Below are 24,714 nucleotides of genomic sequence, written 5' to 3'. Positions count from 1 at the left end.
GAACCTGGATTTGAGAAGCAGGAATTCCAAGAATCCCAATCCTCAAAATCCTGGATTTGAGAAGCAGGAATTCCAAGATTCCTGGACTTGAGCCTGGATTTGAGAATCAGGAATTCCAAGAATCCTGGATTTGAGAAGCAGGAATTCCAAGATTCCTGATCTTCAAAATCCTGGATTTGAGCCTGGATTTGAGAATCAGGAATTCCAACATTCCTGATCCTCAAAATCCTGGATTTGAGAATCAGGAATTCCAAGAATCCTGGACTTGAGAAGCAGGAATTCCAACATTCCTGATCCTCAAAATCCTGGATTTGAGCCTGGATTTGAGTGTGGGGAGCTGGGATTTGGATCTCCCCCCTCCCTCTGTGTTACATTTGGGATAACTCCAGGGGTTTTTTCCCCCTTGGATGAAGAATTCCTGTCCCAGCTGACGTGCAGGCCACAGCAGTTCCACAGGCTGGAGCTTTATTGCTGGAGCTGCTCCATTCCAGGGCATTCCCACTTTTCCCACTCCCAGATGTTCCCCCTGCTCCATCCCCGGGGCTCCAGCGGCTCCTCCTCGTCCCTCCACCAATCCCAAACCCTGGCGTGGGCCTGGAATGGGCTCCAGAGGGACATTCCTGGATGTCCTCGTGCCACCAGCAGAGCTGTCACCTCAGTGCTCTTCATCCTCATCCTGCTCCTCATCCTCCTCCTCCTCCTGGGAGGGCTTTGGGTGGGAGAAGAATCCCAGCTGGGGGGAGAGGAGGGAATGGGAATGGGAATGGGGAATGGGAATGGGGGAATGGGAATGGGAATGGGAAATGGGAATGGGGAATGGGGAATGGGAATGGGGGAATGGGAATGGGGAATGGGGAATGGGAATGGGGATGGGGAATGGGGGAATGGGAATGGGGAATGGGAAATGGGAATGGGGAATGGGAAATGGGAATGGGGAATGGGAATGGGGAATGGGGAATGGGAATGGGAATGGGGAATGGGGGAATGGGGAATGGGAATGGGGAATGGGAATGGGAATGGGGAATGGGGAATGGGGAATGGGAATGGGAATGGGGATGGGGAATGGGGATGGGAATGGGAATGGGGATGGGGATGGGGAAATGGGAATGGGGAATGGGAATGGGAATGGGGGAATGGGAATGGGGAATGGGAATGGGGAATGGGGAATGGGGGAATGGGAATGGGAATGGGGAATGGGAATGGGGAATGGGAATGGACCCACCCCTCACCCTGGGGGTGACATTGCCACCCTTCCAAGGTGACATCGTGACCCGCCCAAGGTGAAAATGTGACCTTCTCAAGGTGACACTGTCACCCTGCCCCAGGGTGACATCATGCCCACCCCCAGGTGACACCGACATTGTCACCCTCCCAAGGTGATCACGTCTCCCCCCTCGGTGTCACGCCCACGACCAACCCAGGTGGCATCGTGACCCTCCCAAGGTGCCACCGTGCCCCCATCTCGATGTCACCCCTTGGTGCCACCATGCTCCCATCTCGCTGTCACCCCAAGGTGCCACCACGCTCCCCCTCAGTGTCACCCTCAGTGCCACCGTGCCCCCCCTCGCTGTCACCCCAAGGTGCCACCATGGCCCCTCCCATTGGTGTCCCCCTTTGTGTGACCCCTCAGTGCCACCGTGTCCCCCTCTTGGTGTCCCCCCCGGTGTCCCCCCCGGTGTCCCCACTGTCCCCTCACCCTCCAGAGGCCGAGGCTCAGCAGGGCCAGCAGCAGGAGCCCCCCCAGGGCGCTGCCCCCCAGGATCCAGAGCGACACCGGGAGCCGCCGGCCCCGCAGCACCTCCAGCACCAGCTGGGGACGAGAATCGGGGGGAAAAGGGGAATTTGGGGGGGGGGGGAATGGGAATTTGGGGGGAAATGGGGAATTTGGGGGGAAATAGGGAATTTGGGGGGGAAATGGGATTGAGGGGGGAAATGGGGAATTTGGGGGGAAAATGGGATTGAGGGGGGAAAATGGGAATTTGGGGGGAGAAATGGGGAATTTGGGGAGGAAATTGGGGATGGGGGAAAGAGGGAATTTGGGGAGGGAAAGGAGGGAATTTGGGGAGGAAAATGGGGAATTTGGAGGGGGAAAACGGGGATGGGGGAATAGGGAATTTGGGGAGGGAAAGGAGGGAATTTGGGGAGGGAAATGGGGAATTTGGGGAGCAAAGCAAGGATGGAGGGGGGAAATGGGGAATTGGGGGGGCCCCACCTCCCTGCGCTGCGCCCCCTCCTCCAGCACCAAGAGCCCCCCCTCGACCCCCAGCCAGACACTGCTGATGAGCCTCAGGCTCCTGAACTGCACCTGGGTGAGGGGAAGTCAACAACAACCACCGTAAAATTCAAAAAAATAATCGTAAAATTAAATAAAATTACCATAAAATTAAATAGAATAATAGTAAAGTTAAATAGAATAATAATAAAGTTAAATAGAGTAATAATAAAGTTAAATACAATAATAGATTAATAATTAATTGTAAATAAAATTATAGTAAAATGAAATAAAATAATAGTAAAATTAAATAAAATCAATAATGGAATTAAATATAATAATAATTAAAAGTAAATACAATAATAATAAAGTTAAATACAATAATAAAATAATAATAAAAAGTAAATAAAATTATAATAAAATGAAATAAAATAATAATAAAATTAAATTAAAAAATAAAATTAAATATAATAGTAAAATTAAATACAATAATAATAAAGTTAAATACAATAATAAAATAATAATAAAAAGTAAAAAAAAGATAATAAAATTAAATACAATAATAATAAAATTAAATAAAAATAATAAAATTAAATATAATAATAAAATTAAATACAATAATAATAAAGTTAAATACAATAATAAAATAATAATTTAATGTAAATAAGATTATAATAAAATTAAATAAAACAATAAAGTTAAATAAAATAATAACTAAAAGTAAATAAAATTAGAATAAAATTAAATAATAGTAAAATTAAATAAACAGTAATAAAATTAAATACAGCAATAACAACATGAAATAAAATAATAAAATTAAATAAAACAATAAAATTGAATAACACTATAAAATTAAGCACAATAATAAAATAAAAAATAAAATATAAGAATAGAATTGAATAAAACAACAAAATAAAATAGAAGTAAAAAAACCAATAAAATTAAATAAAATAAGAATAATTTTTTTTTAAATTATAATTCTAATAAAAACCGAAAAATAAAAATGAACACAAACAATTTATTTTTTTCCCCTTCTTTTTAACTGAGGGATTTTTAATTCAATCTATTTGATGTAATTTAATTAGGGGGGGCTCCCTCGCGGCCCGGGCGCCCCCCGCGCTCACCCCGCTGAAGAATCTCTCGTGGAGGCTCTGCAGGAGCCGGACGGAGACGCCCCCGCCCCGCCCCAGCCGGGCCAGGCGGCAGCGCAGCTCCAGGCAGCGGCAGCTGGAGCAGTCCTGGGGGGCAGAACCGGGGGGGCAGCGCTGGGGAGCCCCCTGAACCCCCAGAAACCCCCCGGAAATGGTGGGGACCCCCCTGAACCCCCCCGGAAATGGTGGGGACCCCCCTGAACCCCCCAAATACCCTGGGAGTGGTGGGGATCCCCCTGAACCCCCCGGAAATGGTGGGGATCCCCCTGAACCCCCAAAAAACCCCCCAGAAATGGTGGGGATCCCCCTGAAACCCTCAAATCCCCCGGAAATGGTGGGGATCCCCCTGAACCCCCCGGAAATGGTGGGGACACCCCTGAACTCCCCCAAACACCCTGGAAATGGTGGGGACCCCCCTGAACCCCCCAAAAAAACCCCAGAAATGGTGGGGATCCCCCTGAACCCCCCGGAAATGGTGGGGATCCCCCTGAACCCCCCCGGAAATGGTGGGGACCCCCCTGAACCCCCAGAAACCCCCCGGAAATGGTGGGAACCCCCTGAACCCCCAAAAAACCCCCCGGAAATGGAGGGGACCCCCCTGAACCCCCCCGGAAATGGTGGGGATCCCCCCAAACCCGCTGGAAATGGTGGGGATCCCCCTGAACCCCCCCGGAAATGGTGGGGACCCCCCTGAACCCCCAAAAAACCCCCCGGAAATGGTGGGGACCCCCCTGAAACCCTCAAATCCCCCGGAAATGGTGGGGACCCCCCTGAACCCCCAAAAACCCCCTGGAAATGGTGGGGATCTCCCTGAACCCCCAAATCCCTGAACCCTCCAAATCCCAGGGTGGGGTGAGGATCCCCCCCTGAGCCCCCCAAACCCCGGCACCCCCCCAAACCCCATGGACTGTTGGGGATCCCCCCTGAACCACCCTGGAGTTTTTGGGGACCCTCCTGGAGTTTTGGGGACTCTCCCTGAACCCCCCTGTAGTTTTGGGGACCCTCCTGGAGTTTTGGGGACCCCCCCGGGGAGCACGGGCAGCCCTACCAGCCTCTCTGTGTGCAGCAGCTCCTCGGGGGGCACCGGGACCACCGGGGTCCCCTCATGGGGGGGGTGCAGCCTGCAGGAGGCCTGGGGGGGGGCACAGGGGGGGCTCAGGGGGCACCCCAAAGGGGGGACCCCCCTAAGGCTCCCCCAAGTGTCCCCCAGACTCACATTTTCAGCCAGGACCTTGGTGACAGACAGGATGGTGGCCCCACGGTGGCCCAGAGCTGGCAGGGCCATGTGCAGGGTGATGTTCTGGAGGGGGTAGCACCCCAAATTCTGCACCTGGGTTGGGGAGGGGCGGGGAGCGAGGTGAGCTCCACCGAAACCGTGAGGAGCATCTCCAAAATGTCCCACCAAATCCCTGAGGAGCATCTCCAAAATCTCCCACCAAATCCATGAGGAGCATCTCCAAAACCCTGAGGAGCATCTCCAAAATGTCCCACCAAATCCCTGAGGAGCATCTCCAAAACGTCCCACCAAAACCCTGAGGAACTCCTCCAAATCCATGAGGAGCATCTCCAAATTGTCCCACCAAATCCCTGAGGAGCATCTCCAAAATCTCCCACCAAATCCCTGAGGAGCATCTCCAAAATGTCCCACCAAATCCCTGAGGAACCCCTCCAAAATCTCCCACCAAATCCTTGAGGAACTCTTCCAAACTGTCCCAACAAATCCCTCCAAACTGTCCCACCAAAACCCTGAGGAGCTCCTCCAAACTGTCCCACCAAATCCTTGAGGAACTCTTCCAAACTGTCCCACCAAATCCCTCCAAACTGTCCCACCAAATCCCTGAGGAGCTCCTCCAAACTGTCCCACCAAATCCCTGAGGAGCATCTCCAAACTCTCCACCAAATCCCTGAGGAGGATCCCTGCCCACCAAATCCCTGAGGAGCATCTCCAAACTGTCCCACCAAATCCCTGAGGAGGATCCCTGCCCACCAAAGCTCCTCGGGACCCCCCCAGACCACCCTCCCCACCATCATCATCATCATCATCACCATCACCATCATCATCACCATCATCTTCCTCATCTTCTCACCTTGAGCGTGGTGGTGAACTCGGGGCCGGGGCTGGGGCTGAAGGTGCCCAGGGGGTGCAGCTCATAGCGGGGCAGGTTGGTGGCACTGGGGGGGACACAGGGGGGTCACATCCCCTTCCCTGAGCCCCCCACTCTGCAGGTTGGAGTTTTTGGGGGGGTCACATCCATGGTGGGTGTCCCCATCAGTGACTCCACCCCCACTCTGCAGGTCGGTGTTTTTGGGGGAGCACAGGGGGGTTCCCATTCCCTGACCCCCCCACTCTGCAGGTTGGTATTTTGGGGGGGTTCCATCCATCCCTCATGGGTGTCCCCCCCCTCTGTGACCCCCCCACTCTGCAGGTTGGTATTTTGGGGGGGTTCCATCCATCCCTCATGGGTGTCCCCCCCCTCTGTGACCCCCCCACTCTGCAGGTCGGTGTTTTTGGGGGGGGGGTCCCATCCATCCCTCATGGGTGTCCCCATCAGTGACCCCCCCACTCTGCAGGTCGGTGTTTTTGGGGTGTCCCATCCCTCCCGGGTGTCCCCATCAGTGACACCCACCCCACTCTACAGGTTGGTGTTTTTGGGGTGTCCCATCCCTCCTGGGTGTCCCCATCAGTGACACCCACCCCACTCTGCAGGTCGGTGTTTTTGGGGGGGGGGTCCCATCCATCCCTCATGGGTGTCCCCATCAGTGACCCCCCCCCCACTCTGCAGGTCAGTGTTTTTGGGGTGTCCCATCCCTCCTGGGTGTCCCCCCCTCTGTGACCCCCCCAGCCCCACCTGGACAGGAACACGTTGGCCTCGTAGCGGATGGGCACCGACAGCTCCACCACGTTGTCCTGCGGTGTCAGCTCCGTGCTGTCACTACATGGGGGGGTGTGGGGACACACTCGGGAGTGTCCCCAAATCCCAGCCACGCCCCCTGGGCTGCGTCTCCTCCCCCCCCAGGGCTCGGCCCCGCCCATACCTGGTGGCCCTGAGCGTGAGCTCGGCGCGGTCCAGCAGGACGGAGCAGCTGAACTCCAGCTCCAGGGTGAAGGACACCTGGGGGCACGGGGGGTTTGGGGGGTCCCGAGGGGCTCTGGAGGACAGGGATCCTCCTCGGGGACTTGCTGGGAGAGGTTGGAAGGGCTCCTCAGGGATTTGGTGGGAGAGTTTGGATGGGTTCCTCATGGATTTGGTGGGACCGTTTGGAGGGGCTCCTCAAAGATTTGGTGGGACATTTTGGAAGGGTTCCTCATGGATTTGGTGGGACATTTTGGAAGCGTTCCTCAAAGATTTGGTGGGACATTTTGGAAGGGTTCCTCAAAGATTTGGTGGGACATTTTGGAAGCGTTCCTCATGGATTTGGTGGGACATTTTGGAAGCGTTCCTCATGGATTTGGTGGGACATTTTGGAAGGGTTCCTCAAGGATTTGGTGGGACATTTTGGAAGGGTTCCTCATGGATTTAGTGGAGAGTTTGGAGAGGTTCCTCATGGATTTGGTGGAATATTTTGGAGGGGCTCCTCAGGGATTTGGTGGGAGAGTTTGGATGGGTTCCTCAGGGATTTGATGGGACATTTTGGAGGGGTTTCTCAGGGATTGGGTGGAGAGTTTGGAGATGCTCCTCAAGGATTTGGTGGGACAGTTTGGAAGGATTTGGTGGGACATTTTGGAGGACCTCCTCAGGGATTTGGTGGGACAGTTTGGAGGGGTTCCTCAGGGATTTGCTGGGAGAGTTTGGAGGAGCTCCTCAGGGATTTGGGCTCCCCCCAGGCTGCACCTGGAGCACGAGGCTGGGGAACGGGGCGTTCCCTGGGGGTTCCCTGGGGTCCTACCTTGGCCTGCGAGCGGAACACGGGGTACCCCACGCTGCAGCGCCGGCGGTGCCCCCCCAGGGCTGAGCACTCCAACTTCACCGAGCTGGGCTCCTGCCAGGGGGACACCACGGGGACATGGAGCTGGGGGGCTTGGGACACCCGGAGGTGGCAGCAATGGACCCCTGGGGGGGCCACGGGGGACCAACAGAACATGATCTGCCACCTGGGAGGAGCTGGGGACACCACGGAGCCCCAGCTGGCACCTGGGAGAGGTTGGGGACACTGTGGAGCTCCATGTCCCACCTGGGAGGAGTTGGGGACACCACGGAGCCCCATGTCCCACCTCAGAGAGGCTGGGGACAGCATGGAGCCCCAACTCCCACATGGAATAGGTTAAGGACACCATGGAGCCCCATGTCCCAATTGGGAGAGGTTGGGGACACCACGGAGCCCCAGCTGCCACCTGGGAGAGGCTGGGGACACCATGGACGCCCTCGTCCCCCTTGGAATCAGTTTGGGGATCCAACAGACTCCAACCCATCCCACCTGCAATGGGCGGAGGGGTTGGGACAAGAATCACCCCAGAGGTTCTCCAAAGACCTGGGTCTCCATCTTGACCCTGGTGGGGGAGTTTGGAGGAGCTCCTCAAGGACTTTGTGGGACATTTTGGATGAGCTCCTCATGGATTTGGTGGAGAGTTTGGAGGAGATCCTCATGGATTTGATGGAGAGTTTGGAGGAGATCCTCATGGATTTGATGGAGCGTTTGGAGGGGCTCCTCAGGGATTTGGTGGCAGAGTTTGGAGGGGCTCCTCATGGATTTAGTGGGACATTTTGGAGGGGCTCCTCAAGGATTTGGTGGGACAGTTTGGAGGAGCTCCTCAGGGACTTGGTGGGGCTCCTCAGGGATTTGGGCTCCCCCAGGCTGTACCTGGAGTACGAGGCTGGAGAAGTGGAGGTTCCCAGGCAGCTGCAGCCACAGGCTGGCGTTGTAGGCGTTCTCCTCCCTGTTCTCCAGCTCCACCTCCACCAGCATCCGCCTCCGGCCCTTCCGCAGGACGTGGGGGCTCTGCCTGGAGGCCAGGGGGGTCACAGGGGGCTCCTGGCATCCCAGGGACACCATGGGGACACTGGGGGGACACCAGGGGTACCTGGAGCCCACGATGTCCGTGGTGGCCTTGAGCACCAGGTCGGTGACGCACTCGTCGTCCTCGCCGCAATCCTTGAAAAACGGGATCTGGAAGGAGCCAGGGGTGATCCCGGTGTCTGGCGGTGATCCTGGGATCCAGGAGTGATCCCAGTGCCCCAGGGGTGATCCCAGTGCCCCAGGGGTGATCCCAGTGCCCCAGGGGTGATCCCAGTGCCGATCCTGGTGCCCAGGGGTGATCCCAGTGCCCGGGGATCATCCCAGTGTCTGAGGGTGATTCCAGTACCTGGGAGTGACCCCAATGTCTGGGGATGATCTCAGTGCCCCGGGAGTGATCCTGGAATCCAGGGGTGATCCCAGTGCCCCAGGATGATCCCAATGTCTGGGGGTTATCCCAGTGCCAATCCCAGTGCCCAGGGGTGATCCCAGTGCCCAGGGGTGATCCCAGTGCCAATCCCAGTGCCCAGGGGTGATCCCAGTGCCAATCCCAGTGCCCGGGGGCGATCCCGGTGTCCAGGGGCAATCCCAGTGCCCAGGGGTGATCCCAATGCCAATCCCAGTGCCCAGGGGTGATCCCAGTGCCAATCCCAGTGCCCGGGGGCGATCCCGGTGTCCAGGGGCAATCCCAGTGCCCGGGCACGCCCTTCCCAGCACACACCAGTTTGCGGAGGGAGGTGGGAGACGCCTCATCCAGCACAGACCCGGCGGCCTCATCCAGCGCCCAGGTGAGGCTGAGGCTGAGGGGCCGCAGGTAATCCGAGGTGTCCTGCACAACCGGGGGGGGACCCCGTCAGCCTCATCCGGGCGGGACCCCGGGGACGGGGCCGGGAGGGAGGGGAGGAGCCCCGGGGCTGACCAGGACGTGGAAGGGGATGCGGGCGCAGCTCTGCCGGCCCAGCGGGAGCTCCACGCGGCGCCGCAGCAGCCGGCGGGCCCCGGAGTCGAAGGCGGCTCGGGATCCCGGGCTCCGCTCCTCCAGGGACGCGTTGTACCAGAGAGCTGCGAGACAGGGGCCGGGTCAGCGCCGGGAGAGCTGCGGGAGTGGCTGCTCCGGTGGGAGGGACCCCCAGGGAAAGCCGGGGATGCTCCAGGGACACTGCCAGGAGCCTTTGGGGATGGTCTGGGACGCTCCAGAACCCTTTGGGATGCTCTGGGATGCTCCAGAACCCTTTGGGATGCTCTGGGATGCTCCAGGCCCAGCCAGGGATGCTCCAGGGACACTCCCAGGACCCTTCGGGATGGTCTGGAATGCTCCAGGAGCCTCTGGGATGCTCCAAGGATGCTCTGGGATGTTCCCTGCCCAGCCAGGGATGCTCCAGGGACACTCTCAGGACCCTCTGGGATGCTCTGGGATGCTCCAGGACCCTTTGGGATGTTCTGGGATGTTTCTGGGGTGCTCCCTGCCCAGCCAGGGGTGCTCCAAGGACATTCCCAGGACTCTTTAGGTCACTCCAGGACCCTCTGGGATGCTCTGGGATGTTCCTGGGGTGTGCCAAGGACACTCCCAGGACCCTCTGGGATGTTCCTGGGGTGCTCCCCACCCAGCCAGGGCTGCTCCAGGGACACTGCCAGGACCCCTTTGGGTGGCTCCAGGACGCTTTGGGTTGCTCTGAGACGTTTCTGGGCTGCTCCAGGGACACGGCCAGGCCCGCACTCACCCACGTCCATGCCCTGGGGGGCGCTGCGGGCGCGGCTCTGGGCGCGGAAGCAGAGGCGGGCGCGCAGGCAGACGGCGCCGGAGCCGCCGCGCCGGCAATTCCGCCGGGTGACGCTGACGGCCGCCGGCTCCACCGACACCGCCGCGGCCACCTGGAGGATCCAGCGGGACCTGCGGGACACGGCCACACCGGGCATCTCAGCCTGGCGACAGGGACAGCCTGCCCTGGGTCCGGGCTGAGGCGTGCAGAGCGCCGGGAGGGTCCCGGGAGCGTCCCTGGTTCTCACAAGGGGAAACTGAGGCACCGAGTGCCTTTCCTCCTCAATGTCCCCATGGCCCAAATGTCGCTGTTCTCAGGACGTCCCTGTCCTTTCCCCATGTCCCCATTCCCAGGGTGTCTCTGTCCTTTCTGCACGTCCTTGTCCCTTCTCCATGTCCCTATTCCCAAGATGTCCCTGTCCCTATTCCCAGGGTGTCCCTGTTCCTTCTCCATGTCCCGATTCCCGGGGTGTCCCTGTCCCTTGTCCCTGTCTCCTCTCCATGTCCCTGTCCCTTCTCCATGTCCCCATTCCCAGGGTTGTCCCTGTCCCTCTCCATGTCCCCATTCCCGGGTTGTCCCTGTCCCTTCTCCATGTCCCGATTCCCGGGGTGTCCCTGTCCCTTGTCCCTGTCCCTCTCCATGTCCCTGTCCCTTCTCCATGTCCCCATTCCCAGGGGTGTCCCTGTCCCTTGTCCCTGTCCCTTCTCCATGTCCCCATTCCCGGGGTGTCCCTGTCCCTTGTCCCTGTCCCTTCTCCATGTCCCCATTCCCGGGGTATCCCTGTCCCTTGTCCCCATCCCCTGCTCACCGCAGCACCACGGCCGCCCCCTGCGCCCCCACAGCCACGTCCACCAGTCCGTCCCCGTCCATGTCCGTCCGTCCATCCACGCTGATCCCGAAGTACCGGAGGCTCCAGCCCAGCGCCGCCGCCTCGATGCGCTGGCAAACGAGAATTTTGAATTTTTAACTTTTAAGCCCTTCTGTGGCCCAGAGATGGGGTGACTGAGAGGCTTAGTTGGTCTTACAAAATAGAATGAATAGTTTTAAATATAAACGTTTAAAATGAAGTTAAATAAAATATGAAATCAAGTAAAAATAAAATAAATTAAAACTTTTAAAATAAAGTTAAATAAAATATAAAATTAAGTAAAGATTTTAAAAGTAAAAATAAAATAAAATAAATATAAACTTTTATTTTAAAAGTTTTTAAAACTTTTATTCTATTTTCAGTCTCATGTGAAGGGTGAGACAATACAGGTGTTCTAATTCACGCCATCACAATCAGAAGCTAATTATTTCTTAATTACAATACACTATAAGAGTGTCCCCTTTCCATGTCCCCATTCCCAGGGTGTCCCTGTCCCTTCTCCATGTCCCTGATCCCGGGGTGTCCCTGTCCCCTCTCCATATCCTTATTCCTGAGGTGTCCCTCTCCTTTCTCCATGTCTCCATTCCCGGGGTGTCCCTGTCCCTTTTCCATGTCCCTATTCCTCATTCCTAGGGTGTCCCTGTCCCTTCTCCATGTCCCCATTCCCGGGGTGTCCCTGTCCCCTCTCCATGTCCCTGATTTTGGGCTGTCCCTGTCCCCTCTCCATGTCCCCATTCCCGGGCTGTCCCTGTCCCCTCTCCATGTCCCCATTCCGGGCTGTCCCTATCCAGTGACAGTGTACCCCAGCCCCACAAGTGTTGGCAGGGCGCTCACTGCAGCCGCTGCCAGCCTTGTCTCACCTGTTTGCAGCGGGGCAGGAGGGTGCCCGGGGCCATGTGGAACACGTAGAGCGCCCCTCGGTGCCCGTCCTCCAGCGGTGCCCCCACCACGGCTCCGGCCAGCCCGTCCTGGCTCAGGTTGGGCACCGCGGCCAGGGCGGAGCCGAACCGGGAATCCTGCGGCCTCGGCTCGGGGAGCAGCGACCCCCGCGGGGCTCAGGCGCTCCTGGGGGGTGCGGGGGGCGACCCTCGGTACCCCCCAAGGGACAGGCGCCCCCTCAATGCCACCGTGTTCCCGCCACCGCCTCAAACTCCCTCCCAGTCCCTCTGCATCCCGCTGATGCTCCCATCCCCTGCCCCAGTTTGCCCCAGTTCCCATCCCCTCACCCGCCCCACACCCCCAGGCCCACCCCAAGACCCACACCTGCCCCACAGGTACACGCAGACCCTGCCCCTTCACCTGCCCCACTCGGGACATGTAGACCCTCCCCAGCCCCTCTCACCTGCCCCACACGCCCAGACCCTCCCCCTGCCCTCACACCTGCACCACACCCCCAGACCCTCCCCTTTCCCCTCACACCTGCCCCACACCCCCAGACCCACACCTGCCCCACACGGCACACACAGACCCTCCCCAGCCCCTCTCACCTGCCCCACACCCCCAGACCCTCCCCTTTCCCCTCACACCTGCCCCACACCCCCAGACCCACACCTGCCCCACACGGCACACACAGACCCTCCCCAGCCCCTCTCACCTGCCCCACACCCCCAGACCCTCCCCTTTCCCCTCACACCTGCCCCACATGCCCAGACCCACACCTGCCCCACATGGCACACACAGACCCTCCCCAGCCCCTCTCACCTGCCCCACACCCTCAAGCCCACCCCAGCCCCTCTCACCTGCCCCACACCCCCAGACCCTCCCCTTTCCCCTCACAGCTGCCCCACACCCCCAGACCCACACCTGCCCCCTCATCTGCCCCACACAGCACACACAGACCCTCCCCTTTCCCCTCACAGCTGCCCCACACCCCCAGACCCACACCTGCCCCCTCATCTGCCCCACACAGCACACACAGACCCTCCCCTTTCCCCTCACAGCTGCCCCACACACCCAGCCCCTCCCAGCCTCACCTGCCCCACACCCCCAGGCCCACCCCAGCCCCTCCCGGTCTCACCTGCCCCACCCGGTACACGTAGACCCTCCCGGTCTCCCAGCTCTGCCCGCCCAGGTAGGAGGGCGCGGCCACCAGCAGCAGCTCGCTGTCCCCATCTCCCTCCAGGTCCAGGGCCAGCACCTCGCTGCCGAAGTAGGAGCCGATCTGGGGGTGCAAGGGGCTGTGAGGCCGAGGGGAGGGGGCCCAAACTCCCTCCCCCAAAGCCCTCAGGGCCCCCCAGCACCGCTCACCTGGTCCCCCACCCCAGCACCCCTCACCTGGTCCCCCAGGAGCGCCTGGGCCACCGTCACAGTGCCCGTGGGGCCCAGCTGGAAGAGGACGACCTTGCCCTTGTGCTGGAACCGGGGGGCACCGGCCACCAACAGGCGCTGCCCCCCCGGCAGCTGCAGCGAGGACACCGAGTACCCTGGGGGGACAGCAGGGTCAGAGGGGGGACGGCCCCGGAGGGACAGGGGGGTCCTGGGGCACCCCAAATATCCGGGACATGCAGCATCCCCAGGGCACCCCAAATATCCGGGTTTGGGGCATCCCCAGGGCACCCCAAATATCCGGGACATGGAGCATCCCCAGGGCACCCCAATATCCAGGACATGGAGTATCCCCAGGGCACCCCAATATCTGGGTTTGGGGCACCCCCAGGGCACCCAAATATCCGGGACATGCAGCATCCCCAGGGCACCCAAATATCCGGGTTTGGGGCGTCCCCAGGGCACCCCAAATATCTGGGTTTGGGGCATCCCTGGAGTATTCCCGGGGCACCCAAAATTTCCAGGACATAGAGTATCACCAAGGATCCTAAATATCCATTATATGGAGCATCCCCAGGGCACCCCAAACATCCATTCCATGGACTATCCCCAGGGCACCCCAAATTTACAGAACACTTCTGTATCACCCAGCACCCCAAACACCCCACTCCACAAAGCACCCCCACTTCACCGCTGCCCTCCAGGATGTGGAACGCCCCTGATTCATCCCAAATCCCGAGGGGATTTGGAACCAAACCCGGCTGACCCCCCCGCGGCCCCAGGGGGCTCCCCCATACCCAGATAGGCCGCGTGGTTCCTCAGCTGCGGCGGGAATTCCTCCTGGAACGCCCCACGGGCTGGGACAACGCGCCCACGCTGCCTCTCCTCCAGCACGCCCCCCTCCCAGTCGTGGGCTCCGACCATTCCAAAGAGGATCCCGTCCTGCTGGGATGGGTGGCACACGTCACCACAATGCCTCCGGTGTCCCCAAGCCCCGCTGGCTCCGTCAGATTTTTCTGGAAAAATCTCCTTGCCCAGGATTTTTCTCCTGGGAAGATGAGAAGGCTCAGGGGAAAATGAAAACAATAATTCTCTGATTCGCTTCTCCCGTGTTTTGCTGCTTTGGAATGTGTTTGGACATTGTTTGTCCAAACTGGTGATTGTTTCATTGGTTTCATGGGAATTGTTTTTACTTAACGACCAATCACAGCCCCGCTGTGTCCTCAAGCCCCGCTGGCTCCGTCAGATTTTTCTGGAAAAATCTCCTTGCCCAGGATTTTTCTCCTGGGAAGATGAGAAGGCTCAGAGAAAAATGAAAACAATAATTCTCTGATTCGCTTCTCCTGTGTTTTGCTGCTTTGGAATTTGTCTGGACATCGTTTCATTGGTTTCATGGGAATTGTTTTTACTCAATGACCAATCACAGCCAAGCTGTGTCGAAGCTCTGGAAAGAGTCACAAGAGTTTTTCATTAATATCTTTCCAGCCTTCTGTTCTGTATCCTTTCTGTATTCTTTAGTATAGCTTAGTTTAGTATTCTTTTACATAATACAGTGTCATAAAATAATAAATCAGCCTTCTAAGAACGTGGAGTCAGATCCATCATTCCTTCCTGCCACGGGGCACCTCACAAATACAACACCCCACCAATGCCCCCCTGCCATGCCAGGGGTGAGATGGGCTCAGGGTTGTTTTCCACCTTTCCCAGTGGGATCATTGTGGTCACAGCTTTCCCAAGGCTGTGAGAAGCTCAGGGAAAAGAATTTTAAACAATTCCTATCTTAACTTTCTGCACCTGGTGTTTGTGAACACGTTAATGTGTGTTGATTACCGAAGGGTGGCTTTTTAATTAGCCAATGTTTTGATTAAAGGACTGATCAGAACATAAACCAGAATATAAAAAGGAATGGGTGTCCTAATAAAGTGGATTTAGCCTTTCTGACTCAGTAGGGACAGGATCACCTCGAGGTGGTGGATGGAAAAGCCGATCTGGGACATCTCCAGCTCGAAGGCGCTCTCGTTGTCCCCGTGGGTACCTGAGCAGGGCAGGAAGGAGACTCAGCTCCTCCAGCTGGAATCCCCAGCCCTTCCCGTCATCCCAGCCCCAAACCAGCACCTTCCAGGCTGAAGATCCGATCTCCCAGAGCATCCACGATGTCATTGAGGGCGGCCTCATCCGTGACGTTGAAGAAATACTTCTCATCGGGGTCGCTGGCGATGAACTTGATCTCCCGGATGAAATCCTCGGGATCCTGCTGCCTCCTCAGGTAATGCCCCAGCACCTGAGTGGGGGGGACAGGGCTCAGCAGGAGCCCCGGGGGCTCAGGGGGACACAGGGTGGGTGGCGGGGCCCTCACGGCGATGGCGTAGCGGGTGACGTTGCGGCGGTCGCACTCGGCCAGCGCCGCGGGCAGCTCGTCCCCGTCGTGGGACTCCCCGTCCGTCAGCACCAGCAGCAGCCGCGCGGCCCCCGGGCGCCCGCCCCGCGCGGGGCTGAACGACTCGGAGCTGTGGGAGGGTGATGGACAGTGAGCCCCTGGGCAGCCAGGATGAACTCTGCCCCAGGCCTGACACTGATCCCAACCCTGATGCCAGCACCAACCCTATCCTGGTCCCAGTCACAGCCCTGATCCTGATCCCAACCTTGATCCCAGTACCAACCCTGATCCTGATCCCAGTCACAGCCCTGATCCTGATCCCAACCCTGATCCCAGCACCAACCCTGATCCTGGTCCCAGTCACGGCCCTGATCCTGATCCCAACCTTGATCCCAGTACCAAACCTGATCCTGATCCCAGTCACAGCCCTGATCCTGATCCCAACCCTGATGCCAGTACCAGTCACGGCCCTGATCCTGATCCCAACCTTGATCCCAGTACCAACCCTGATCCTAATCCCAGTCACAGCCCTGATCCTGATCTCAACCTTGATCCCAGTACCAACCCTGATCCTGATCCCAGTCACGGCCCTGATCCTGATCCCAACCTTGATCCCAGTACCAACCCTGATCCTGGTCCCAGTCACAGCCCTGACCCTGCTCCCAACCCTGACCCTGATCCCCACCCCGATCCTGATCCCAGTCACAGCCCTGATCCTGATCCCAACTCTGACCCAGATCCCAACCCTGACCCTGCTCCCAACCCTGACCCTGATCCCCACCCCGATCCTGATCCCAGTCACAGCCCTGATCCTGATCCCAGCACCAATCCTGACCCCAGTCCTAGCCTCAATCCCAGTCCAAATCCTGACTTGATCCCAAACCCGATACCAATTCCAATCCCGATCCCAACCTAGACCCTAAACCCAACTCTGACCCCAATCCCAGCCCCACTCCCAGACCCAACTCTGACCCCAATCCCGCCCCCAATCCCACCCCGATCCTGCCCCCACTCCCAGTCCTGATCCTGCCCCCAGTCCCATCCCAATCCCAGCCCCACTCCCAATCCTGATCCTGCTCACACTCCCAATCCTGATCCTGCCCCCACTCCCAATCCTGATCCCAGCCCCAATCCCATCCCGATCCTGCCCCCAGTCCCATCCCAATCCCAGTCCCACTCCTGATCTCGATCCTGCCCCCAATCCCATCCCGATCCCAGCCCTGGTCCACCCCCAATCTCACCCCCAATCTCACCCCCAATCCCACCCCAATCCCGCCCCAATCCCGCCCCAGTCCCACCATGCCTCCCGGATGGCCATGGCCGTCCTGGTCTCCCTGCCCTCCTGCCGGGTCAGGTTCCGCGCAGCCTCCAGCAGGCTCTGAGCTGTGGGGTGCTGCCCCAGCGCCCACTCTTCCACCAGGTGCTCCCCGTACTGCAGCACCCCAACCTGGAACGGGGACAGTCAGAGCCAGAGAAAACCCCAAAACCTCCCTCAAATCCACAGGGAACCCCCAAATCCACTGGGAACCCCCAAATCCCCACGGTGCTGCCCCAGCGCTCACTCCTGCACTGGGTGCTCCCTGTACCGCAGCACCCCAACCTGGAATGGGGACAGCCAGAACCCCAAAACATCCACCAAACCCCCAGAGAACCCCAAAACCACATCCCTCAAATCCCCAGGGACCCCTCAAAGCCCCAAGGAATCCCCAACTCCATGGGAACACCTCAAATGCCCAGGGAACCCCCAAACCCCCAAGGAACCCCCAACTCCATGGGAACACCTCAAACGCCCAGTGAGCCCCCAAGGAATGCCAAAATCCACAGGAACATCCCTCAAATCCCCCAGGCAACCCCCAAACCCACAGGGACACCCCTCAAATCCCCAGAGAATCCCCAACTCCATGGGGACCCCTGAAATCCCTAGGGCAGACAATGCCATCGCCCCAAGGGACAATGGCATCACCCCAAAGACAATGCCATCACTTTAGGGACAACAGCACTGCCCTGGGGACAGTCCCCTTGCTCTGGGGACACCATCCCAGCCTTGGGGACACTGTGGTGGCCCCACCAAGGTGCCACACCAGGTGGCATCACCCCAAGGGACAATGGCATCACCCCAAGGCTGGCATCATCCCAGGGACAATGGCATCACCCCAAGGGACAATGCCATCACTTTAGGGATAACAGCACTGCCCTGGGGACAGTCCCCTTGCCCTGGGGACACCACCCCAGCCCCGGGGACACCGTGGTGGCCTGACCTGGGTCTGCCCAGGCCCGATGAAGAAGCGAGCCAGGACGTTCCCGAGGAAGGCCTGCACCTCCTCCCAGGGGTAGATGCTGTTGGAGCCGTCCAGAACCACCACGATGTCCATGAAGGTAGAGCAGCCTGGCAGGGGACACGGTGACACCGGGGGTGGCAGGTCCCAGGAGGTCCCAGGAGGTGCCACCCCACTCACGCTGGGCCGTGGGGGCCATGGTGGCCACCAGCTGGAGCTCCTGGTCGAGCTGGACGCAGCGGCCGGAGCTGAACACGGAGGTGCCGCATTGCTGGGACCAGAGCGGGGCACAGGCCTTGGGGAGGGGGGTGACACGAGGTCACAGCAGTGACATCACCGCCCTCCCCACAGCCCCTGCCTCAGTTTCCCCATTCCCGCCTCAGCTTCCCCACTCCTGCCTCAGTTTCCCCATTCCTGCATCAGTTTCCCCATTCCCGCCTCAGTTTCCCCTATTCCCGCCTCACTGCCCCCATTCCTCCCTCCGTTTCCCCACTCCCGCCTCCGTTTCCCCACTCCCGCCTCCGTTTCCCCACTCCCGCCTCCATTTCCCCATCCCCGCCTCAGTTTCCCCATCCCCGCCTCAGTTTCCCCTTTCCCACCTCCGTTTCCCCATTCCTGCCTCAGTTTCCCCTTTCCCGCCTCGGTTTCCCCACTCCCGCCTCAGTTTCCCCATTCCCACCTCACTGCCCCCATTCCCGCCTCAGTTTCCCCACTCCACCTCAGTTTCCCCATTCCCACCTCCGTTTCCCTATTCCTGCCTCAGTTTCCCCACTCCCGCCTCAGTTTCCCCACTCCCGCCTCAGTTTCCCCACTCCCCACTCAGTTTCCCCGCTCCCGCCTCAGTTTCCCTCTGCTCACCACCAATCCCCCGTCCTTGGACTCCACCAGGGTCATGCCGAGGTGCCCGGCGCTGCTGCTGAGCCACGGAACTGCAGCCCCTTGGGGACAACGGGGACAAAAAGGGGGTGAGCACCTCGGGGGGGGGACCCCAAAACCTCAGCAGGGCTCTGGGCTGTGGGGGGCTCCCCATAGTGCAGCATCCCCACTTTGAACAGGGAGGGTCAGGGCCTCAGGGAGCCCCAAAACTTCCCCCAAACCCACAGGGAACCCCAAACCTACAGGGACATTCCTCAAACCCACAGAAATCCCAAACCCCCAGAGAAACCCCCAAATCCCCAAGGAACCCCCAAATTCACAGGGACCTCTAAAATCCACAGGGAATCCCGAACCCCCGGAAATCCCAAAGTCCACAAGGTCCCCCAAACCCCCCCAGAACCCCCAAATCCAGAGGGACCCCCCAAATTTCACACCCCCCCCCCTTGGGTACCGAGGTTGGCCTTGGCACAGGAGGAGTTTTAGGGTCCCAATGGGACCCCTCAAACCTCCAGGGACCCCTCAAATCCCCAAACCCCCAGGGAACCCCAAATCCACCTCACAAATCCACAGAGACCCCAAAACCTACAGGGACCCTCAAACCTCCATGGAACCCCCAAATTTCACCCCCCCACCCCCCGAGGCTGGCCTTGACAGAGGAGGAGTTTTGGGGTCCCACGTGGGACTCCCTCAAATCCCCACAGAATCCCCAAACCCTCAGAAATCCCAAACCCCCGTGTAGGCCCCAAGCCCCCATGGAGGCCCCAAACCCCCATGTAGGCCCCAAACCCCCATGTAGGCCCCAAAACCCCCACGGAGGCCCCAAACCCCCATGAAGGCCCCAAACCCCCATGGAGGCCCCCAAACCCCCACGTAGGCCCCCAAACCCCCACGGAGGCCCCAAACCCCCATGGAGGCCCCAAGCCCCCATGGAGGCCCTAAACCCCCACGGAGGCCCCAAAACCCCCACGGAGCCCCCCAAACCCCATGAAGGCCCCCAAACCCCCATGTAGGCCCCAAACCCCCATGGAGGCCCCCAACCCCCATGGAGGCCCCCAAACCCCCATGAAGGCCCCCAAACCCCCATGGAGGCCCCAAACTCCCATGGAGGCCCCCAAACCCCCATGTAGGCCCCAAACCCCCATGTAGGCCCCAAACCCCCATGTAGGCCCCAAACCCCCACGGAGGCCCCCAAACCCCCACGGAGGCCCCCAAACCCCCATGAAGGCCCCCAAACCCCCATGAAGGCCCCAAACCCCCATGAAGGCCCCCAAACCCCCATGGAGGCCCCAAACCCCCACGGAGGCCCCAAACCCCCATGGAGGCCCCAAACCCCCACGGAGGCCCCAAACCCCCACGGAGGCCCCAAACCCCCATGTAGGCCCCAAACCCCCACGGAGCCCCCCAAACCCCCACGGAGGCCCCCAAACCCCCACGGAGGCCCCCAAACCCCCATGTAGGCCCCAAACCCCCATGAAGGCCCCCAAACCCCCACGGAGGCCCCAAACCCCCATGAAGGCCCCCAAACCCCCATGTAGGCCCCCAAACCCCCACGGAGCCCCCCAAACCCCCATGGAGCCCCCAAACCCCCACGGAGGCCCCAAACCCCCATGGAGGCCCCAAACCCCCATGGAGGCCCCAAATTTCACCCCGGGTACCGAGGTTGGCCTTGGCACAGGAGGAGTTTTGGGGTCCCACGTGGCATTTGTAGATGTCCCCTTGGCCGTCCCCGTCCCATGGGGCCCCCACCAGCAGCCTGGGGGTGGGGGGGGGACAAAATGGGGAGGGGGGGGTGACAAAGGGGACATCGAGGATGTCACCACCCCCCCACCCCCCCGCTTTAACACAGCTTTGGCCACATTTTTGATTTTTTTTTTTTTTTTTTTTTATTGGGGGGTGGGCACCGTGCCAGGCTGTGCCACCCACGTCTGTCTGTCTGTATGTCTCTGTCTGTCTATCTGTCTCTGTCTGTCCGTCTGTCTGCAGCCTCCAGCTCCTCCCGCGCTTCCCCTTCCCCGCTCCAACCTCCCCTCCCTGCCTCAGTTTCCCCCTCCCTTCTCCCCTTTCCTGCCTCAGTTTCCCCCCTCCCCTCCTTCGTTTTCCTTTTCCCCACCTCCCTCCTCTCTCCTCACCTTTCCTGCCTCAGTTTCCCCACTCCTCCCTCAGTTTCCCCTTTCCTGCCTCAGTTTCCCTTTTCCAACCTCAGTTTCCCCACTCCTGCCTCAGTTTCCCCTTTCCCACCTCCCTCCCCCCTTCCTGCCTCAGTTTCCCCACTCCTGCTTCAGTTTCCCCCCTTTCCTCCCTCAATTTCGCCACTCCTGCCTCAGTTTCCCTTTTCCAACCTCAGTTTCCCCTTTCCCACCCCGTCCCCACCTTTCCTGACTCAGTTTTCCCATTCCCCTCTCAGTTTCCCCACTCCTCCCTCAGTTCCCCCCATTCCTGCCTCAGTTTCCCCACTCCTCCCCACCATTCCTGCCTCAGTTCCCCATTCCTCCCTCCGTTTCCCCTTTCCTGACTCAGTTTCCCCATTCCTCCCTCAGTTTCCCCACTCCTCCCTCCGTTTCCCCTTTCCTGACTCAGTTTCCCCATTCCTCCCTCAGTTTCCCCCACTCCTCCCTCCGTTTCCCCTTTCCTGACTCAGTTTCCCCATTCCTGCCTCAGTTTCCCCTTTCCCACCTCACTGCCCCATTTCCTGCCTCAGTTTCCCCACTCCTCCCCACCATTCCTGCCTCAGTTCCCCATTCCTCCCTCAGTTTCCCCATTCCTCCCTCCGTTTCCCATTCCTGCCTCAGTTTCCCCCTTCCTCCCTCAGTTTCCCCACTCCTCCCTCAGTTTCCCCACTCCTCCCCACCATTCCTGCCTCAGTTTCCCCATTCCTCCCTCAGTTTCCCCATTCCTCCCTCAGTTTCCCCCTTCCTGCCTCAGTTTCCCCACCATTCCTGCCTCAGTTTCCCCCGTGCCCCACTCACCACCTGTCCCCATCGTTGCCCCACTGCAGCACCCGGTAGCCAAACTGGGACTCAGGTGGCCCCAGGAACACCCTGGCACTGCCCACGTCGATGTTGAACCCCTCAGCGACCCCTGCGGAGGTGAGGGACGGGTGGAAATTCCCCTTTTTTGTCTTTTTTTTTCCTCAAAAAAAAACCCCATTAAAAATAAGATTTTTTTTCCCATTAAAATTAAGATTTTCCATCCCGAATTCCGGGTTTTTAGTTCCTCTTTGCGAGTTCCCCTTCCCACCTTGAGCCCGCCCTAAATTTGGTGTTTCCCCTTGAGCCCGCCCTAAATTCAAAGAGATTTTGGTGTTTTCTCCCTCAAAAATAAATGAAATGGGGGGAAATGACCAAAACTGGTCAATTTTAAAGGGATTTTGGTTTTTTCTTCCTCAAAAATAAATTAGGTGGGGGAAAAATGACCAAAATTGGTCGGTTTTAAAGGGATTTTGGTGTTTTCTCCCTCAAAATAAATTAACTGGGAGGAAATGAGCAAAATTGGCCATTTTTAAAGGGATTTTGATGTTTTTTCCCTCTAAAAAAATCTCAAAATTAAATTAAGTGGGGGGAAATTCCCAAAACTGGTCAATTTTAAAGGGATTTTGGTGTTTTCTCCTTCTAAAAAGCTCCAAAATAAATTAAGTTGGGGGAAATGACCAAAACTGGCCAATTTTAAAGGGATTTTGGTGTTTTCTCCTTCTAAAAAGCTCCAAAATAAATTTAATAGGAGGGAAATGACCAAAACTGGTCAGTTTTAAAGGGATTTTGTGTTTTTTCCCTCCAAAAAAAATTAGGAGGGGGGAAATGACCAAGACTGGTTGGTTTTAAAAGGATTTTGGTGTTTTCTCCCTCCAAAATAAATTAGGAGGGGGGAAATGACCAAGATTGGTCGATTTTATCCCAAAATTCCCCCCCTGGAAATTCAGAAAGGGAGGGGAGAACCACACGTGGCTGCACTGGGATCATTCAAAGCCCCAATCCCAGACCTTAATCCCAATTCTGGTCCCAGTTTTAGCCCGGAGAAAGCCCCAGATCGCCCCAAATAAATGGAATTTTTTGGGTTACCTGGGAGCAGGATCAGGGCCAGGAGCAGCCCCTGGTTCCCCACACCCCACATGGCTGCAGCTCCGACTCCAAGCAGGACAAAATCCCCGGGTTTGGGGGTTTTTTTTTGGGTTTTTTTTCCTCTTTTTTTTTTTTTTAAGTTTGTTTTTCCCTCCTCCTTCATCCTCAATTGGCTGCTAAAAATAAATGCGGTTTTGGATGGGGCGGGGGGGAGGCGAAATTTCAGGGAAAAAAAACAGGCGAAGTGGTAAAAACAGGGAAAAAAATGAGAGAGGAGAAGAGAGGAGGTGGGTGCAGGATTTTTTTTTGGGGGGGTCCTGAATGCTTGGAAGGGAATTTTTCCACTTTTTTTTTTTTTCTGGGAAAACGGGGTGGGAAAAATCTGAATTTTCCCCCCCAAAAAAATCTGAATTTTCCCCCAAAAAAATCTGAATTTTCCCCCATCTGAACTACACAGAACCTGGGTATTCCGTGTGGGGACAGTCAGGTGGAAAAAGGGATTTTGTGGTGGGGGTCTGGGTGGGGTTTTGGGCGGATTTTGGGTGGATTTTGGTGGATTTTGGGTTGCCACGTCCTCCGGGTGACACTGCCACCACCCGGAGTTCAAAAAAAAAAAAAAAAAAGGAAAAAAAAAAAAGGGAAAAAAATAAAAAAGGGAAAAAAATTCAAACTCTGCGATTTAGGACAGAGGGAAAATTGTGCTGCCGGAGGTTGTGGGACGGGCTGGAATTTTCAGGGGGAATTTAAAAAAAAAAAAAAAATTAAAATAAACCTCAAGGAATGAGGAGAAAAACAGACAAACAGCGACTGTGCAGGCCCGGCTGCCAAACGCGGCCCCGCCCAGGTGGGGCACGGGGAAACTGAGGCACGGGAAACTGAGGGGAAACTGAGGAATGGGAAACTGAGGAATGGGAAACTGAGGCACGGGGAAACTGAGGCACGGGAAACTGAGGGGAAACTGAGGCACGGGGAAACTGAGGCACGGGGAAACTGAGGCACGGGGAAACTGAGGGGAAACTGAGGAAGGGGAAACTGAGGCACGGGGAAACTGAGGAATGGGAAACTGAGGCACGGGGAAACTGAGGGGAAACTGAGGCACGGGGAAACTGAGGCACGGGGAAACTGAGGCACGGGGAAACTGAGGCACGGGGAAACTGAGGAAGGGGAAACTGAGGCACGGGGAAACTGAGGAATGGGAAACTGAGGCACGGGGAAACTGAGGGGAAACTGAGGCACGGGGAAACTGAGGCACGGGGAACCTGAGGCACGGGGAAACTGAGGCACGGGGAAACCGAGGCATGGGGAAACCGAGGCACGGGGAAACGGAGGCACGGGGCCACCAGTTCAGCCCAGTAGTACCAGTCCAGCATGCCCAGTTCAGCCCAGCATTCCCAGTCTAACCCAGTACTCCCAGTCCAGCATTCCCAGGCCATCCCAGTATTCCCAGTTCAGCCCAGTGTTCCCAGTTCAGCACTCCCAGTGCTCCCAGTCCAGCCCAGTCCTCCCAGTTCCACCCAGTCCATCCCAGTGCCCCCAGTCCACCATTCCCAGCCCATCCCAGTATTCCCAGTCCATCATTCCCAGTCCATCATTCCCAGTTCAGCCCAGTGCTCCCAGTCCACCATTCCCAGCCCATCCCAGTTCAGCCCAGTGCTCACAGTTCAACCCAGTCCATCCCAGTGCTCCCAGTCCAGCATTCCCAGTGCTCCCAGTCCAGCATTCCCAGCCCATCCCAGTTCAGCCCAGTGCTCCCAGTTCAGCCCAGTGCCCCTAGTCCAGCATTCCCAGTTCAGCCCAGTGCTCCCAGTTCAGCATTCCCAGTCCAGCCCAGTAGGTGGGCAGCAGAATCACGTTTATGGGGGTATCAGACCAAGGTTTAGGTGGGGATCAGAACCAGGTTCAGTATCAGAACCAGGTTTAG

The 24,714-nt window shown here is 57.7% G+C and overlaps 1 protein-coding gene across 1 annotated transcript; it reads right to left on the bottom strand.

The window, feature by feature from the left end:
• Positions 1-448: 448 nt before the first annotated feature.
• On the bottom strand, positions 449-23,042 carry ITGA10 (integrin subunit alpha 10). The gene is made up of 31 exons (XM_036398007.2): positions 22,794-23,042; positions 21,705-21,816; positions 20,394-20,491; positions 18,721-18,800; positions 18,043-18,157; positions 17,845-17,972; positions 16,885-17,033; positions 15,566-15,716; positions 15,325-15,490; positions 15,171-15,244; positions 14,007-14,151; positions 13,219-13,367; positions 12,962-13,105; positions 12,861-12,870; positions 11,805-11,998; positions 10,885-11,015; positions 10,038-10,207; positions 9,236-9,378; positions 9,038-9,145; positions 8,384-8,469; positions 8,164-8,305; positions 7,252-7,344; positions 6,400-6,476; positions 6,213-6,296; positions 5,451-5,535; positions 4,580-4,693; positions 4,412-4,495; positions 3,337-3,450; positions 2,213-2,305; positions 1,697-1,810; positions 449-733 (listed from the first exon to the last, which is right to left on the bottom strand). The coding sequence occupies exons 1-31, from the start codon at positions 22,954-22,956 to the stop codon at positions 656-658; spliced, it is 3,594 nt and encodes a 1,197-aa protein (XP_036253900.2). The 5' UTR covers positions 22,957-23,042; the 3' UTR covers positions 449-655.
• Between the last annotated feature and the right edge of the window lie 1,672 nt (positions 23,043-24,714).

The sequence above is a fragment of the Molothrus ater genome, chromosome 29 (genome assembly GCF_012460135.2).
Source record: "Molothrus ater isolate BHLD 08-10-18 breed brown headed cowbird chromosome 29, BPBGC_Mater_1.1, whole genome shotgun sequence".
Taxonomy (NCBI): Eukaryota; Metazoa; Chordata; class Aves; order Passeriformes; family Icteridae; genus Molothrus; species Molothrus ater.
This window is presented reverse-complemented; position numbering and strand designations above follow the sequence as displayed.